Raw genomic sequence first — 17,857 nt, forward strand, 5'->3', positions numbered from 1 at the left:
CATACATATTTTATGGGGATTAGGTGCATTTCCACACGCCTGTTTCTTGGTCATATCACAGGCACCTAGTCTGATGCTTCTCCTTTGAAGCCAAGGACAGAGGAGAAAAAGGGGGCACGTGGATGGGCGCAGTTGTTATGGTGCTCAGAGTGTTCCTTTAATAAGTTTTAATAAAGTTAATATTTTAACTTTAAACTATTGTTGCTTGCTGTAAGTGGATTTGACTGCTAAATCCCTTTATTTTAAAATAAAAGTACTATTGCTGGTTTGGAGCACTGACCTGCGTATGTCTTCCATACTGTACTGCATACTTCCCAAGTGTCCCTATTTAGGATGGACAGTCCCTATCTTGGGCCCAAATCCCCCAGTCCCACTTTTCTGTATAAATGTCCCTTTTTTCTCGGAGCTCCATATTGTTTTGGTCTGTCTGAGTGTATACCAGAGCTTTACAGCAATAATACTTACGATAATATGTCCTTTAATTACAATATAGACGTGTTTAGAAATCAAAAAAACAAAGTAATAGGTCGCGCTATACAGAAATAGTACAATTGAAGGATACAATAAGAGATAAAGGATAAAATGTACTCACATATAAATAAATACACAATAAAATAAATATAAATATGAGCGTAATAGTCCCAATATGTAGTGGATTCCAATAGACTGATGAAAACTTGATACTGTAGTCAAATAAAACGCTGGATCTTCTATGGTATAGGTAATCTTGACTCAATGATGAGCATGCAAATAGAAAGACAGGGAGACTCCAATAGTGCAGACTGCATTGGCATAAATAAAATAAAGTAAAATGGGTGTAGGGGAGGTATTTCACTCACCTATGCAAGAGCATGAACTTGCTCTAGTATAATCAGCATTCAGTGGCGTTTATCCCCCACTGGCGGGACATAGATGTGGATAATTCCTCGAAATAAGGGAAAAATAAAATATAGTGCTCACTGTATATAAAGTATAAAAGTAAGACTTAAAAATAGAGAACGTACTCACATTTGAGTGAGCAGGATATACTGTTATACTGTGTTTAGAAATCAGTCTGTATAAACAAGAAAGTTATATTTTAGTTGCATAAATTGTTACTAATAAGTCATCTAAAATTTCTTAGAACAGCCTCGCCCCTGACCACACTTTCACTCGCTCACACAGACTCACACTCCTAAATTTAAAATGTTCCTCTTTGTCCGTTTGAAGTGTTAGGAATTATGGTACTGTAGCAGTGTGTTTTTAATACATATATATTTTTCCATTACAGGATTACATTTGTTTGTGAACTGCACAAAAACACTAGTAACAGAATCACTGTAAATGTGTTACTGCATGAGATGCTGTGATTGCTGATTTCTAACTAAATGATTACTATTATTTATAAATACAATACAAGTACACCATTTTATTATTAGTGTACTGCCCCTTTAATGATGACACGGACAGATTTCATGCAAAAGTAAGTAGCACGACACTGTCTCTTGAGAAAGTCTTTTTGTTTATCGAGCTGCTGCTTGCAGTCTAGTCTGTAGGTCTTCCACCTCTCTAGGCATCTGTGCCATCCATCTGACAGATATCCTGTGAGAGCTTACATGAATATCCACTCGACAAGCCTGCCATAAAATGGAACTGGTGCTCAATGAGACCACACATGCACAGAAAATTCTGTTACACAGAATTATAGTTGTTCCCTTGGGCATGAGACACCCAGCTGTCTACCCTAGGTTTCTAGTCATGTAGGGAAGCAGTGTGTCATTCATATAGCCTAATCTACATTATCTAAATTAAAAAATAAAAAATAAAAAAAATGAATAGAGACAAGTGATATTTATAGTTTTTATTCTTTTTTTGTTGTTGTTGTTGACTCCTGGTGATAATCTGCATTTGTATTAGGTAGTCAACCAGCCTTGACACGTGCACAGCATTGTCAAACAATGTCGGACATATGTACAGCTCTTTAACCCAGTATTGAGATGCAAGACAGACGACAGGTTGACAGACAGGCTCCAGGACACCCCCTGCTTACGGTACCATGCACAGGGCGCTGCTGAAGTGCTCTCTAAATAGTCTTAGTGTCGTTTGTACAGCCCAAGCGCTTCTAATGATGAGCTCTATCTGTGTTGTCCGAAGACAGTCCGAAATGCAGGACACTAGGGAACTAATTTAGGACAGCAAAACCGGACCCCAAAATCGTGACTGTCCCACTAAAAGAGTGACAGTTGGGAGCCCTGCTCTAACTATATGTACTGCACACCAACCCTTAATACTTTTGTATATGAGTACTATGGTGAGTGCTCACACATGTACATTCAGGTGAGTGCCCACATATGGACACTCTAGTAAGCACTCACACATGCACATTCTGGTAAACATATTCTCATATATTTGCATACTGGTAATGCTCACACACATTTTATCAGAGTAGGATGTCTGGTAATATTATCTGCTGCCCGGATTCTGCTGAGGCTAACAAATCTGACCAGAGGGTTAGAAATTCCATGTTAGACCTCATGGACCTCATGCAGGGCAGCTGGTATTTATTTGCCATATTGTTGATGATTCTGCATGATTCAGGCTATGCTTACTTAATAATAATTGGCAGAGTGGAGGCTCGTCTATAGGGGCACTTTGGACAGTGCCCCACCATTTTTTATGAGTTAAAAAAATACATTTGCACTAGCTTAGAAACACTCAGATTATTTTTCTTGAGGGGAAAATATGGCTAAAAATGCGTGTCTCTTTAGTTCTGTAATAGGTTTCAGTTCTACAGGGCCATTCCTCCTCATTGGTAACTGCTTGGAGAAGGTTACTTAAGAGGATCTAGGTATGTCAAAAAAATGGGTCTAGTTTGAAATATGCCCTGTTTCATCAGGTTTTGCACATGTCTAGTATATTTTTAGGATGAATTTCAGGCAGAGCCAGCTGCCCATGCTTTTGGCCTCATTGGCTCATGGCACCAGGAAGTGGGGTTTAAGTGCCCACAGGAGGCCATCTTGGATGTAGCACAGAGAGAGCACAACAGCAGCACATCCTGGCCTATGCCAAGTGTAAGTTATAATATTATCCTTTCTCTAACAGCCCCAGTGACTGCCTGAGGGATGATTAAGCAAGGGAATGCACTGAAAAATATGATTAACATATAAAGCCAGGGGTGACCATGGGAGGGGGATATTTCTAACACAGAGCGCTGTGTTGCCTGTCATTAATCATTTTAATAACCCCTACTGCACATACCCACCATCTATCTTAAAGTGCTCAGTCACTCTACAGCTCTAAACCTGAGACAATTATGATGGCAGGACTAGGACTGTGACTCTGAAGACTGCTAATTCTAATTGCAATCTGTTTTAATCTGTAATAATTGTTGCTTCTGTTAAACATGTCAGCTACTTACATTGCCAGATGTAAAGGTAATAAGGAGTCTATCAGTATCCTGCTGCTTTAACCCTGTGTGCTCAGAGTTAATAGTGAGCCAGGAGTAGCCGACATGTTTGGAGTCTGCTTTAAAGGGACAATATGGGCACCCAGACCACTTCATCTAATTAAGGAGGTTCCTGTTCCTCCCCCTTAGCCCTGTAATATAAAACTCTGCAGTTTAGAGAAATGAGGCACAACCATTCAGCAAGGTCATTCAAACTTGAAAATCCAGACATTGTTCACACTATTTAACAATGTCCAGATTTTTAAATTCAGGTCCCAAACTGATGTGAATTTGGACTGAATTTCAGCCACACTGAACACTGCCAGACATATGAAATCTGGACTGAATTCTGCAAAATCTAGGCACGGAGGCTTCAAATCTGGACTCAAATTTGTTTCAAAATCTTAACTATTTGTAAAAGGCTTAACCATTGTGCTTGCTAAATAGCTTAAAAAATGCATTCATTAATAAATAAAAATGAGGCTCATTTTGTACCTTGAGTTTTCCCATAGGGAACAAAAATAAAAATGATCTGCAAAAAAAAAGTGATGGCAGGCAAAACAATATTTGTTTCTACAACTGAAAATGTAATCTGTAGTTCATCTGGAACTTTATTTTCATTCCAAGATTACATTTATAATCCAATATGCTTTCTCTTGGCTTTATATGTGACCTAATAAATATACTGGAGCTTTATACTGTAACAAGGAGGTCATCGTTTATGTTCCTTTACAGTGAAAGCTGAAATGTTAAATTACGATGTGATCGTAGTTTATTATGTCTGGTGTTGAGCATTTTATTAATTCATCATTTGTGATTCTATTCTATTACTCACAATGAGGAGAAGCTCTGGCAATGGAACGGGGTTGTATCATGCTGTCTTATGGTCAGCATGTTGTATATAACACTGACTATTTCACATGACGAAAAGTGAAATTTATAAGACAATTTGGGTGAAGAAAGCCATATTGTTTTAAATTTTCTATTTTAGGTATGAAAAGATGGGCATTCACAGGGGAAATTGATAACTGTTTAATCCCGTTACATGCATAGTGGAGATATACAAGGTTTTTCACTAAAGTTAGGATTCAAGGTGACTTCAAAGTGAACATAAAATTTAAGGTCAAAACAGCGAACTGGAAAGATTTTATACAGCATCTATCTGCTTTCAGTTTGGCTACTCTGGCTTTAAATGTGAAACTCACTTTAGTAAATAACTCTGTTACAGGAACAATGCAAACATGTATTCCAGATGTTATAGTAATGTAGGGATCTACCCCCACCCCCACGCCCTTTGTTCTCGGCTACTCCTCTATTATCTGAGATCATCAACACTGAGGATCTCAAACATTCCAACACTCCGGGAACCTAGTGCGCATGCACAGCTATCCCTGCATGCTGAGTCAATTAGCAACTGATACATCTATATGGGGAGCATTTTGTGTCTCCATCTACAGCATGTAAACGCCAAACGTTGGTCCTGCAGAAATTGCAGCACGGCAACAACAAAAAACAAACCTCTAGCCAGTGTCTGAATAACAGTCACTACCGGCGGCATTAGTAATCAATGTTTTCTCTGAAGACTGCAGGGACATGACTACTGACCCTCTCCCTTTACCTTCCGTGACCCTTCCCCCCAATAACTCACAGACAACCAAATTGTGGGTAAGGGCAACGGCCACAGCTTTTATTATTAAGCCAGCATAATTTAAACCAACTGTCAGCTGCTGGATTTTCCCAGCAGACAGCTAACATAACAATTCTTCCAGAGCCTCTTCAGCCTGAAGTCCGTCCTCAACCAGACCAGGCTGCGACTCCCCAAGCCCATCCGGGCACTGCTCTCAGTTCCACTTGCTGGCGAAGGACAAACCGCAGCTGTGACAAAATAAACAGAAAAAGAAACCACACCAAACACAACACATATAACAATAACATATCCCGTATTCACACCAACCCAGGGAGGGTGGGCGGGAAACAGCACTGCTAGGTTCCCTCAACTTGCTCTCCAGTGGTCTGGTAAGTATTACCCAGTGTCCCCGGTCCAGGTGCATCCCAAACATTGTATCCCCTTGTCGCCATGCCAACCTCTCCGGGCAGCAGTCATGCTCCCCCCTTCTTATCCACTCCGGGGGTTGGCCTATCTCTTTGGCTAAATTAAGCTGAAGTGGTTTTCGTACTGTCCATTTAAAGTTACCCTCACTTTACATTCACCATTTTTACACTTAAACCATTTTTATTTTTTTTTTTAAACTAAAGGATCCCTAGCTTCCTAATTCCACCCTCCTTTTCCAATTTAAGCATGCTTACACAATGCAATCAGAGACTGTAGACTGTACGCAATGTGGACCTGGAAGCCCGAAAACGCTGTGAAAATTCAGCACAGCCAAACCCTCCAAAACTACGGAGCATGTAGACTCTTATACAGCGTAACTAATCCATGTTCACAGAGTACAAATATTTGGACAGAAGATGAAAAAATAATACTTAAATTATGGCATTTCAATCTGGGAATAGGGTGCCAGGGAATGTTTTGTTTATTTTTTATTTTTTATAACCGTAAACAGATGCTTAAAATCATATCTATAAATCTCTATATAGTACTGACACACCTCAAGGAAATCAACTATATATCACACAGATGTACCGAATTATCACAGGAAATATTAGAATTCTTTACACACATATAGAATATCCCATTGTAAAGCACTACGGAAGTTGTTGGCGCTATATAAATATAATAATTATAATAATAATAATAATAATAATAATAATAATAATAATAATAATATAGAAGCCATATGCCAGCAAAATATCCTGGGTAGGTAGGACTAGGTACCAGATACAGGATGGTTGGGAGGTATGTGTGAAGTCACCCACGGTGATATTAATCAAATATTAAAGAGACAATCTCTAGATTCTAGGGTAACACAATTTATAGGTAATTCCATGCATAGCGTGAAGGCATGCTAGGAAAGTATTTAAGGCAGAGAGAGTGTATTTAAAAAGCTAACTTCTCAGACACTGGAAGGTTTGAGATTATTATTATTTATTTTAAACCTCAGAACTTTTTCAGTGTATTAAAATGTGACTATATATATATATATATATATATATATATATATATATATATATATATATATATATATATATATATATATATACACACACACACACCTCTAGGGTCCATATGATTATACAGCAGCCAGTAATGTCAGGGGAAGGTGATGCTTTCTAATCATCTTGCTTTCACACAAAATGAACATTAGCAGCTGTTATTTCTGCTAATTACCCTTTTCATGTAGGTCCAATTGTTACAGAGAAAATCATAATTATATATTAACTTTAAATGTTTTTTTTTTTATATTTTAAATAATTGGACTAGAAGTTTTATTGATGCCTTTCATTGTTTCACTCCTGCTTTTAAAATGTTTCAGGGATTGTTATAAACAAGTCTCATTTTAAGCATCTATATAAGTAGGTCTACAAGCCTATAATCAAGTTTGACAGAATTAGCAGCAGTCTGCATACTGAATACAAGAAGAGCTTTTTATTTTTATTTTTTTCTTAACACAATTCATTCAGTCGAGGGATATATAAAAAATTACAGTGAGGAGATATTTCTTCAGCACATAAAAAAAAGGATTACACTGGACTCTTTTGTTCGCGGTGTAACGAAGGGTGATTTACGATTAAAATAATTAGCAACATTACTTTGATAGAGTGTAAGTAATTAATTGAGCCTGACACTCTGGAATACAAGCAGAAGCCCAGACAATTATTTCAGCCACAATTTGTATAATTCCTGTAGATCACTATTCAAAAAATATGACATCTTATTAAACAATTCTAAAAGCATCTACAGGTCCAACGTTCCACTGATAATGCGTTTTAGCGTTAGCAAGAGGAAGGTCTCAATAAGGTAAGAGGCAATATGAATTCTAGAATTGTGAGATTTCTGAGAATAAATGGAGACTAGGAAATAGGGAACATGTATTTCTCAAGAAAATATACAAAAAAAAAAAAAAAACTATCTCCATAGATGAAATGGTGTACACGTCTAAGTAAACAGAGACGCATGTAAAAACAAATAGAAAGACATGTGCATTGTATCAAATATATTCCCTTTTATCTGTATGTATATAAACCTTGTTTTAATTACATTTTCAGACATGGATTAAGTGAACACCATACTTGACATTTTCAGGATATTTAATTTAAATTTCCAAATTATTTTCTTCTCGTTATTTTTTTTTTTTTTTAAACATTTTTTTTGTTCAAATAAACTGTGAAATACCACCTAGCCTTCATTGTAATGAAAAGACATATTTGGAATTTTATGGAGGTCGTATTTTCGTCTCTCATTCAGTTTGGATCTGGAGGTGATTAAAGAAACAACACTGGTGTCTACATGTTAACAGAAGCTAAAAAAAACAGGAAATACCAGAATTAAAAGTTTTGGTTTTATATATAACACAGCTGTTCCAGCAAAGTAAAGCAATGTATGCCTCCTAAAATAGTGCAAGGGCTTTTTATATCTCATTATTGAGTTCATTTATCAGGGTTCAATGATCTGTTTGCTGCCCCAGTAGCACCACTGGATAAAATACATGGGGCTGCCAACGAACACCTGTAGAGGTATCACCAAAACCATATTTTAATGTATTTCCAGCATCAATTCTTTCCCTCCCATCTCGGTACAGGCCAGCCCTAATACGGGGAAAATCATGGAAGCAATAATAATGCCTGTTAGCTTTGTTTAACTGGGAATACTATCAAGTGGAAATTAACGTGAATTCACATGAGGTCACATAGCACCTTTAGTATAGTTAGAAGGTAAATTTGAGATTCTATACCACTAAATCAACACTAAGAAACAATACAATTACAAAAAATAAATTGTAATGTAATGTATACATTTTTTTCAAACTTAGTGTGTTACTTTCTAAGTTTGGATATAGAGCCCCCCATTTATTAAAATAAAAAATGAAAATTCACTCTTAAACTTCACATTAATCCAGTGCCAAGACAGTATGATTTCTGCAGCCCGATCCGCCTTCTGTGAAGTCATCAACATGAAGACTTTTGTCCAATCAAAAGCTTTTCTTAGAGAATCATTGCCGACATATAGTTTATGTGTGGCTACAGGCATGAACTTCAATATAATGCATCTCTATGAGAAACATTTCATGCAAACCATGCTTTACATGTAGATGCCAGACAAAATATATTTGGTTACTTTAGATAAATCAATTGATCAATAGGCAGACAAGAAGAACAATTAGGTGCTATGGAGAAATGAACCTTTGTAAACACCTTGGAGATAACCTTGGTGTTGTCATGATGTTGTATCTCAAAACAGTGTTTGTGTTAACACAGAAAACAAATCATAGAGACACCTTTCCTTTGGGCAGTCATACCACAGAACTAGATATCAGCAGAAACAAAAAGTGTGAATCCTATGGAAAACTTCGATAAACTGAAACAAACTAGTTTTGCAGCAAATACCACTTAAGCTAACTAGATATCAGCATTTAACACAACGCGTGAATCCTACGGAAAACTTCGATAGACTGATACAGAGCTGGTTTCGCAGCAAATGACTGCAAGTGAGACAAACGGGTCTTAATCATAAATAACCATGATACAATATTAAACACCATTTCCAAAGAATATAATTTATTAACCAGCTAAAGTAAAGAACATGCTTCCGCACTGTGGCTTAGAGTCTGACTGTATGGATTGCGAATTTATGTTCGTTATTTCAACCATAAGCAGAAAATTAGGATGGGCTGTACGGTTTATATCTTGTCCCAAGAAATTAAGAAAAGACATACAGGTATGAAATAATTATATAGAGTGTATTAAGGACAATTTACAGTTTAGTATTACAATCGAAGTCTTACCTTCAGCTTGTCATATCTATCACCAAGTGCTGCCACCTGATGATCTCGGTGTCGTCCAACCAGTTTACACAAGGCACAAATTAGTTGATCATCTGTAACACAATACATATTCACTTTTTCATCCTCGTGCTCCAGACACATTAACCCTCGAATGTGTGAGTCAGGGATGGGCTCGATTAAACGGTGGCCAGTAAATGGCTTCTTGTTTGGGTGTGTTGCCTTCAAACAGTCCTCGCAGTAGGACACTTCACAAGTCACACAGGTTTTGACGGCCTCCCTAGCCTGGTCCTGGTCACAGAACTGACAGGGGACTTTCTCGCTGGATGTCATGCTGTTATTGGTGTCGTAAGCCCTTTCTCGTCGCGTTTCACCAGGGGAATTGGGCACACTCACAGATGCTTTCTGAAATCTGTCGATGATGTTCTGCAGAGTCACGTTCCGCTTGAGTCCGTCTAAGCCACGCTTGCTGAGTGTGATGACATAACGGCAGGTGGGGCACTGGAAGGCGTTAATAGATTCTACTGATTCGTTGTTGGCACAGTGGGAGACCAGGATGCGATGCGCACAGTTGAAACAGAGGCTGTGAGCGCAAGGCAGTAGCAGTGGGTCTTCAAACAACTCTAGACAGATAGGGCAGGTCAGTTCCGACTCCAGTGTTTCCATCTTCAGGCAAAGCTTTCCTGTGTCGTCAGCGAAATCCAGGGAAGCTGACCAGCTATCTGGAAACACAATATAAAATATGATTAAGCAAGAGAGCAAGAGTGGTCAACCATGGGGGGTTGTCAACTTAAATTTGTTAGCAATACTTTCACATGAACTTTTTATGCCTAAGAACAAAATATGCCCACGTTTATATTCTTACGGGCATCAATTAATTATCTTATGGTTCATACACAGTCATTTGTGCAGGGCTAATTGGAGAAAGAAGAATGCTTCCAGGATTAGGGACCAAACCTTCAATTAAAAGACGTGTCCTATTTTTCCGTTCCCAGTCTGGAAAAATTCTATGACATTTAAAATTTAATAAAATCTCTAAATGTAGTCAGACAACAAGGAGAGTCAAAGGGCAATTTTGTTCACATGAGAAAAATAATAAGGGGAAGATTCTTGAAAGGGACTCGTTATTTACAGAATCTAAAAAACTAAAGTGATCCCAGAATGCCTATTTCAAAGACTGAACATACCGTATATAATGTGTGCATATACATATGTAATGTGTATAATATATAGACACACACACATTTAAAAAGCATCCACAAAAAAAGCATGCAAACTTAAAAGATAGGCATATTTGGTACACTGATCAGACAATATTGCATTTACTCGTTGAGTGCCAGCAGTGTATTTTAATTAATTCCAAATCCAAAAATGTTACTCACCCCTCTGACACTTAACGAGTTTGGCATTCCAGTGATTAAAGACAGGCATGTTTTGTCAGTACTTCTGTACAGTCTTCCCAAAGATACACCCCATCTCAGTCCCACCTGGATTATCGTTCAAACAACTTAAATTGGCTTTTTTGAGACATTTCTCAATGTACAATAGAGAAAAACGAAAGACAAAAAGCCTTGTTCGGCTTTTTTACTTTCAGAGTGTGGAATTGCTTTGTAGAGTCGCTCTACGCAGCTCTCCTTGCCTCTGCTCTCATCACGGGATCATCTCTGCCTCGAGCAGACAGGCCAGTAGAGCAGAAGGAAAGCTATGCTTCACACTCGTATAGATGTTCCTCTGTAGAGTGCCATAGACACAAGCTTTGTTACTCACAGGAAGGAAATCTAGACAGCACAGCTGCATCACTCTACACTGTAAACTTATTCAATTTGTATGAACTCTTGTCTTCTCCTCACCTCGATGCACACACACAAAAATAATAATAAAAAATAAAAAAACAAGCTACGGTTCATTAATGTTGTTCCTCATTAGCAGCTTGGGAAAGAAATCTCATCCAACCAATGACTTCACTAGAAATTAATTAGAGCAGTATTTATAGGAATGGGATTTTCTTTTTCACAGCTGCTGAAAAGAACCTTAAGGGAATAAAATATTTCAACAAAAAATGGTCTAGCACAAATCATAACACATGTGTTTATACTAGATCTTGAAACAAAGATTTTTTTCTTTCTTTAACAAATAGATATTTAGTTGGCATGAATTTGCTGTTCGCTCAGAATCGACCCTAATTGGTAGAAAAAGACCATTAGAACAATTCTAGATTATTTAGGCTGTGACAACATAGATCCAGAATCCAAAGAGACACACTGGGAGTTATTTATAATGAGCAATTTTGGTGTAGTATTGTAAAGTGGAGCAAATCTGAAAACAAATGGAATCCTGTAGCTCAGTTGTTCCCAAACATTTTAGGTTCAAGGCGCCCTTAATGTTTCAATATTTTTCCAAGGCACCGCAAGTCAAATGATTCCCTTTCAGTAGTGGATCCAGAACCTAATCTAGGGAAGGGCACTTGTCGATTAGTTAAAGAAACAATCCAGGCACAATAACCACTACAGCAAGCGGTGTGTGAGGGGCACAATGTATGTGTGTTTGTGAGGGGTGCAATGTGTGTGGGGTTAAGTATGCGTGTGTGTGGTGCAGTGTGTGTACGGGGGTGCATTGTATGTATGTATTGATGTAGTGTGTTTGTGGGGTGCATTGTGTCTGTGTGTTTGAAGGGTGCAGTGAGTGCATGAGAGATACAGTATGTGTGTGAGAGGTACAGTGTGTGCGTGAGGGGTACATTGTATGCGTAAGGGGTACATTGTGTGTGGGGGGCAGTGTGTGTGTATTGAAGGGGTAGTGTGTGTGTATTGAGGGAGGCAGTGTGTGTGTATTGAGGGGCAGTGTGTGATTGAGGGGTACAGTGCGTGTGTGTTAGGGGTACAGTGTGTGTGTAAGGGGGGCAGTGTGTGTATGAGTGAGGGGAGCAGTGTGTATGTATAGGGGCAGTGTGTGTGGGGTGTACAGTGTGTGTGTAAAGGGGGCAGTGTGTATTAGGGGGCACTGTGTGTGTGTATTTATGGGGGGCAGTGTGTGTGTGTCCGGGGCTATGTGTGTGTGTATGGGGGTCAGTGTGTGTGAGGGGTACAGTGTGTGTATAGTGGGTAGTGTGTGTGTGTGTGTGTGTGTGTGTGTGTGTGTGTATGGGGGCAGTGTGTGTGTATAGGAGGAAGGGTAGGAGGAGGAGGGTAGATTAATATTTTGTTATTTAAAAAAACAAAAAAACTATAGTTTTCATATCCCCCCTCCCTTACCTTTGCCTGGGAGGGGGGCAGTACTAATCCCTGGTGGCCCGTGGGGAAGCCCTGGTGGTCCAGGTGGTGAGAGTGAACTCTAGCAGCCTCATGAGCTGCTAGAGTTCACTCTCGTGAGATTCTGAGCGTTGCCATGGTAACCGCGGCATCGCTCCGAGCTTGCGAGAGGAGAACCTGGTGGAGTTGCAGTTAGAGCATTACAATGCTAACAGCCCGAAGAGGGAGATCTCTTCGGGCAGAGCCGGCAGGGGAGAGGAAGGCACAGTTCCCGATGCTATCATTATATGATCATAGCACCGGGAAAATATCTGACGGCTCCGTGCCCGTCAGTTTGGGAACCGCTGTTGTGGCTTGTTCTGTTGCTAGAACTCTGTCATACAATTCATAAGATCATAAGAAATAATGGTTCAAAAGGAGTCCAGAATAATGTACATGGCATTATGTTTGGACCTAGAATTGCATGGCAGTGTAGTTTGGTCATAGTAGTGCTCTTCACAAATGTCAGAATATCATGTAAGTGGAATAAATTATTATTTTTTTAAATTCTGGATTCTGGTCAATTAGAACTAAACTTCATTTTTGTACTGTTTTACGATTGTATTGAAAAATGTGTCATCTAGAATGGATCTTGTGCTGTTTCTAGACTCCTGAATAATTATCCCAAACATTGATGTGCAAATGCCATATCAATTATGACATCACTACTTAATGTTATATCAGGGCATTTCTGCCCAACTGACAGCACTTCGGTAGCACGGGCAATAAATTTCACCCATTCCAAATCCACAGCTCCCAGTCCTGGATATAATGTACTAATGCCATGATACCATCTAGAAAATATGGGTCCTCAATAAAAAGTTCTAGAAACACAGGTTTTGCTTGTCTTGTGACTCAAAAACATTATAAACAATATCAGTTATTTAAGACATATCAGATCCTCTACAGATTTCCAAGCAGAACCAAAGAAAGAATGATTTTGCTGTGGTTGAAGGACTATAAACTTAAGTCACTTGACATTGTTAATCAATGGCTGCTACAGTCAAAAAACGAGAATCGCATGGAAACAGATATTTTTGTAAGACAGAAGGTTAAACCACTCTTGGCTGTTCTAATGTAAATCAGGCTACACAAAACACGGATGATAGATTTCCATGGCATCCTGAGTTAATGTTGACATTGGAACAGTGCACATCATGACAGAGTGTTCCAAATATCAAACCTGAAATGGTGTAACTTCACCACTGTTTAAAATTACACAGTGGCAGTTAAAGGAACACTCCAAGCACCATAACCACTACAGAGCCCTGTAGCAGTTTTGGTGCCAGGAGTAGCCTGTTCCTCTACCAGAGTGAGTGGGCAAATCATTTATAGAGAAGATGGATGTTTACCCTGAACTAATTTGACCTTATATATGGCTGTGCTCATTGGCTGAGAGCTCAGCTAAAGCTCTCAGCCAATGAGAGTGGACCCGCAAGGTGCTGCCTAGCTCTGTAATGTATCTGTGTCTAACAGTATTGTCCTATGTTTGAACATGCTGAGAAATAGCAGTTCCATGCTGTTTGGATGGTTCCTGGTTTACAAACAGTCCACAACTCCAATGGGAGACAGACAAGCCAGGACATAGGCCAGTACAGGCAGCAGTAATAGCAAAATGTCAGTGCTGGATGAAACATTTTAGGTGACTTAGTTATAACAATTTATACAACTAAAATGAGGGATTTGGGCCCACAATAAGGCCTATGCGTTCTAATTAGGGACAATTAGAAGGTATGCCTGCCAAAGCTCTAGCACTATTGTTGACTTTGAAAGATGTTTATAAATGTACAATAACAATTGGACACAGCATGTGCGTCTAAAGCGAATTTGTGTCTATCTTTATTTGGGATATCAGCCCGGTAAGTGTCAGTTAGTGTGTAGATGAATATTGTGGGTAAAAAAACTGTTTGTGTCTACTCTGTTGTATAACTGGAACTTGTTCAAATAATTAAAACATACTTAGGTAAAATCAATTGCTTGAAGAAATAAAAACAGCATTCTTTCATTTGTAGAATGTATTGGGAAGCTAAATGAGCATGTCAAAATACACTGAACCGGAATTAATTAGCCAGAAACCCGCAGCATAGCCTTAGGTACGAGTGACAGTAAGTAGACAGGCAGATGTATTACAAACACAATTAATGGTTGCCGATGAAGAGACCTTTTAAGAAAGCATGGGATGTTCTCCCATATTATGCATTCCGTAAAAGCAAGTATCTTTCAGCAAGCAATCACAGGAAAATTGCCAGAATCAACAACTGCAAGAAATCATGGCAATGGTAATCAACATTCTACATGTTAACAAAATATGTATTAACAACCGTGACAGTGCCTCCGAAAGGCCGAGTTTCAAAGTATACCTCTCATACCAAACTACGGTATTATAAAATTACATCATAAAGAAAAAAACGTAATCCATTAGAAATTGGTTGTGCTAGTCATTAGAAAAAGTTCAATGTAAGCCACTGTGTTCCCTTGAATCCTGTGTTAATTTGGCCCCCAAAGGTTAAAGCGGGTCTAACACATCAAGCTTGCTTTTTTTTACTGGCTCTATTTTTATTTGATTTCTATTTATTTTATTTTACGTTGCAGATAAGTTAAAGCAGAGGCTACTTTTCCTTGTTTAGAATTGTCAAGTTCAGTCAAGTTCGCCTTCCTTGTTTAAATCTGTCAGAGGAGAACTCGCAAAATATCTTCTTCCTCTCAGTATCCTGTGTTGTGCAATTTTGGCTTCACTGCGCATACACGGCTATTAGCAATCCAGGCGCAATGTCGGCTGCTGACAGCTAACACATTATAGATCATAGCCTTGTGCAATGATGTGCACTGTGAGAGATGGCATCACAGAAGAAATAAAGGATAATGAAGAGAAGAAAGAAGATCTGACAGGTCATAAAGAAAAGGAAATTTGCCATAAAATGACAGAGTGATAACTTAAGCACCTTTACCGTAACCAACAGAGGAGTGAAATGGCAAGGGGAAAAAATGGTAAAAGATTATGACATTAGGACCTCCCAAGCTGATGAGTTTCCAGGGATTCCTCAGGTTTTTGCCATAGCACTAATAAACTGTTTGGCAAAGTCAGTAATAAAAGAAAATCAGTGGTTATGGTGCATGAAGCTATTCACAATTTCACTATTGGAATGTATAGTTCAAAATTGTCCATTTAACTTGTCATTAGCACCTTTATTTGCATGCCAGATTGACTTTCAGATAGACTTACCACCTGCGTGGATTTGATTTACAATGGAAACATTGTATGAATGTACAGCCTCATGCTACATAACTAATTCATATATCACCCTGAAAAACTTTTGCACTATAATGTATCTTAGGTAGAAAACTATATTTATATGGATTTTAACTCCAAAAGCATTTTATCGAAAGATTTTCTTTAATATTTTTTGTATTAATTGATTTTTATCCACCCTGCTTACCACTGACAAATTGTATAGTTTACCACAATAAGGACTTAAAGAAGGAATTAAGTCCTTTCCTCTGCCTACAAAAAAAGCCACCGTACTAAAATGAGTTACCAGTATCTACAAAAAGTGAAATCCACCTGATAATCACTAAAATTTTCACTCAAGAAATTCATAGAAAAGATAAAAATAAATTCCAGTGAGCTGCGCAGAGTTGTACTAAAGTAAGATAAAAGACTTAAAGAACAGCATAAAATGAATACAACTCCTTATCAATGATGTCTTGCTCCTCACATTTCACTTATTTTTTAATTATTACGCTAAATGCCATAACCATTACAGTGTGATTTAGTGGTTATGGTGGCAGAAGTTCCCAGATTATGTCCTAGGGTAAGCTTTCAAACCATATTCAAACAGTTCGACACTTAGTTGGCTCTGTCGAGTATGCGCAGTCCGTCCGGTCTGCACAGCTATGCTAAAGCGACCTCAACGCATACCTGCTTTGGACATTACTTACTGGCTTAGAGTATCACTGCCATGTACAATTCATCTTATTAAATAAATGTGATTTAGAAGCTAGAATGATTTAGCTTCTCTAAGAAATGCCACAACATCAAAAGTCATTCTCATCAAATTTCATTAAACTGCTAAAAAGTCTTGTACAATGGCCAAGCAAGAGATAACAATACAATATTATTTCGATTTTCAGGTTGAAGCATTTAGCAAAAAAGGGGCTAAACTTTCTAGACACATCTGTATGTGACACTACGAGACAAAACGATGCAATTTTCATGAAATAGTGCAACTGTTCCCACTCCCGCTCTGTTCATAAAGCCCCGAGGAGATTGAACGCACTATTTTTAGAACTGCGGTTTCCGTAGATTTCTTTTACATGCTATATATTTGACACCCTTAGGGAATCAATATGTCATCCAGCCTTAAATTCCAGGCAAGCCGAAATGTCAATAACAAAGGCATAGTTTTATGTTTTTCATTTTAATTATTTGTAGAAGATGGATTATAGAAAAAGTTTGAAACAATTATTATACAATGTCAACTTTCTTTATCAGGACTATAAAGCAAACAATGTCCCATACACTATCCAGGAGCTGATGTGGTGTTAGTTTGTTCTGTTAAGTGTTGCACACAGTGCAGATCCCTTGATTTTTGATGCACATAAACTTCTACCTTAATGGTCTCTCCTATGCTGTATAAGCAGTTTAAATGGGCTCTGTCACATCCCAGTGTGCCATAAAGGTATAATTCATTGAAATTTGAATGCAATGCAAAGATATCATAAAACATAGCAGGGACTTAGCAGGATTAGGGTTAGGCAACCTTTGGCACTCCAGATGTTGTGGACTATATCTCCCATAATGCTCTTACAGCCATAATACTGGCAAAGCATCATGGGAGATGTAGTCTAAAACATCTGGAATGCAGAAGGTTGCTTATCCCTGACTAGTTGAGAAAATGCAGAGCTCTGCGATTAAATGTTGTCCAAACCAAGCAGCAAGGATGGCTGTGGGATTCAGGCATGGTCTTGATCATTGTCAGATCTTGCAGGATCCTCCATAGACCTCATTGTTGTACTCTCAAGTACAGCATTGATACAGCTTCTGACAAATGAGCCTAAGAAGACCCCCAGGAAGAAGATCGCAGAGGCTGTGAGAGACAACTCCAGGTAGGTAAACCTCGGTCATCACTCTAACCAGAGATTCTAATTCTATTGATTATGCTATAAAATTACTCATATTAATAAAATCACTTCATCAGAAAAAGAAAGGACGAAAAAAGTCTTGGTGATTTCTGATACTAACATAC

General features: G+C 38.4%; 1 protein-coding gene across 3 annotated transcripts in view; it reads right to left on the reverse strand.

Annotated features, from left to right (window-relative positions):
- MID1 (midline 1) overlaps nucleotides 1–17,857 on the reverse strand; it is a 410,087-nt gene that overhangs the window by 107,887 nt on the left and 284,343 nt on the right. For all 3 annotated transcript variants that reach the window (XM_063450101.1, XM_063450099.1, XM_063450100.1), the window contains exon 2: nucleotides 9,328–10,046. In XM_063450101.1, coding sequence (XP_063306171.1) covers nucleotides 9,328–9,990 — 663 coding nt within the window. In that variant the 5' untranslated portion in view covers nucleotides 9,991–10,046. The remainder of the gene's footprint in view (nucleotides 1–9,327; nucleotides 10,047–17,857) is intronic.

Source organism: Pelobates fuscus, chromosome 1 (genome assembly GCF_036172605.1).
Source record: "Pelobates fuscus isolate aPelFus1 chromosome 1, aPelFus1.pri, whole genome shotgun sequence".
Taxonomy (NCBI): Eukaryota; Metazoa; Chordata; class Amphibia; order Anura; family Pelobatidae; genus Pelobates; species Pelobates fuscus.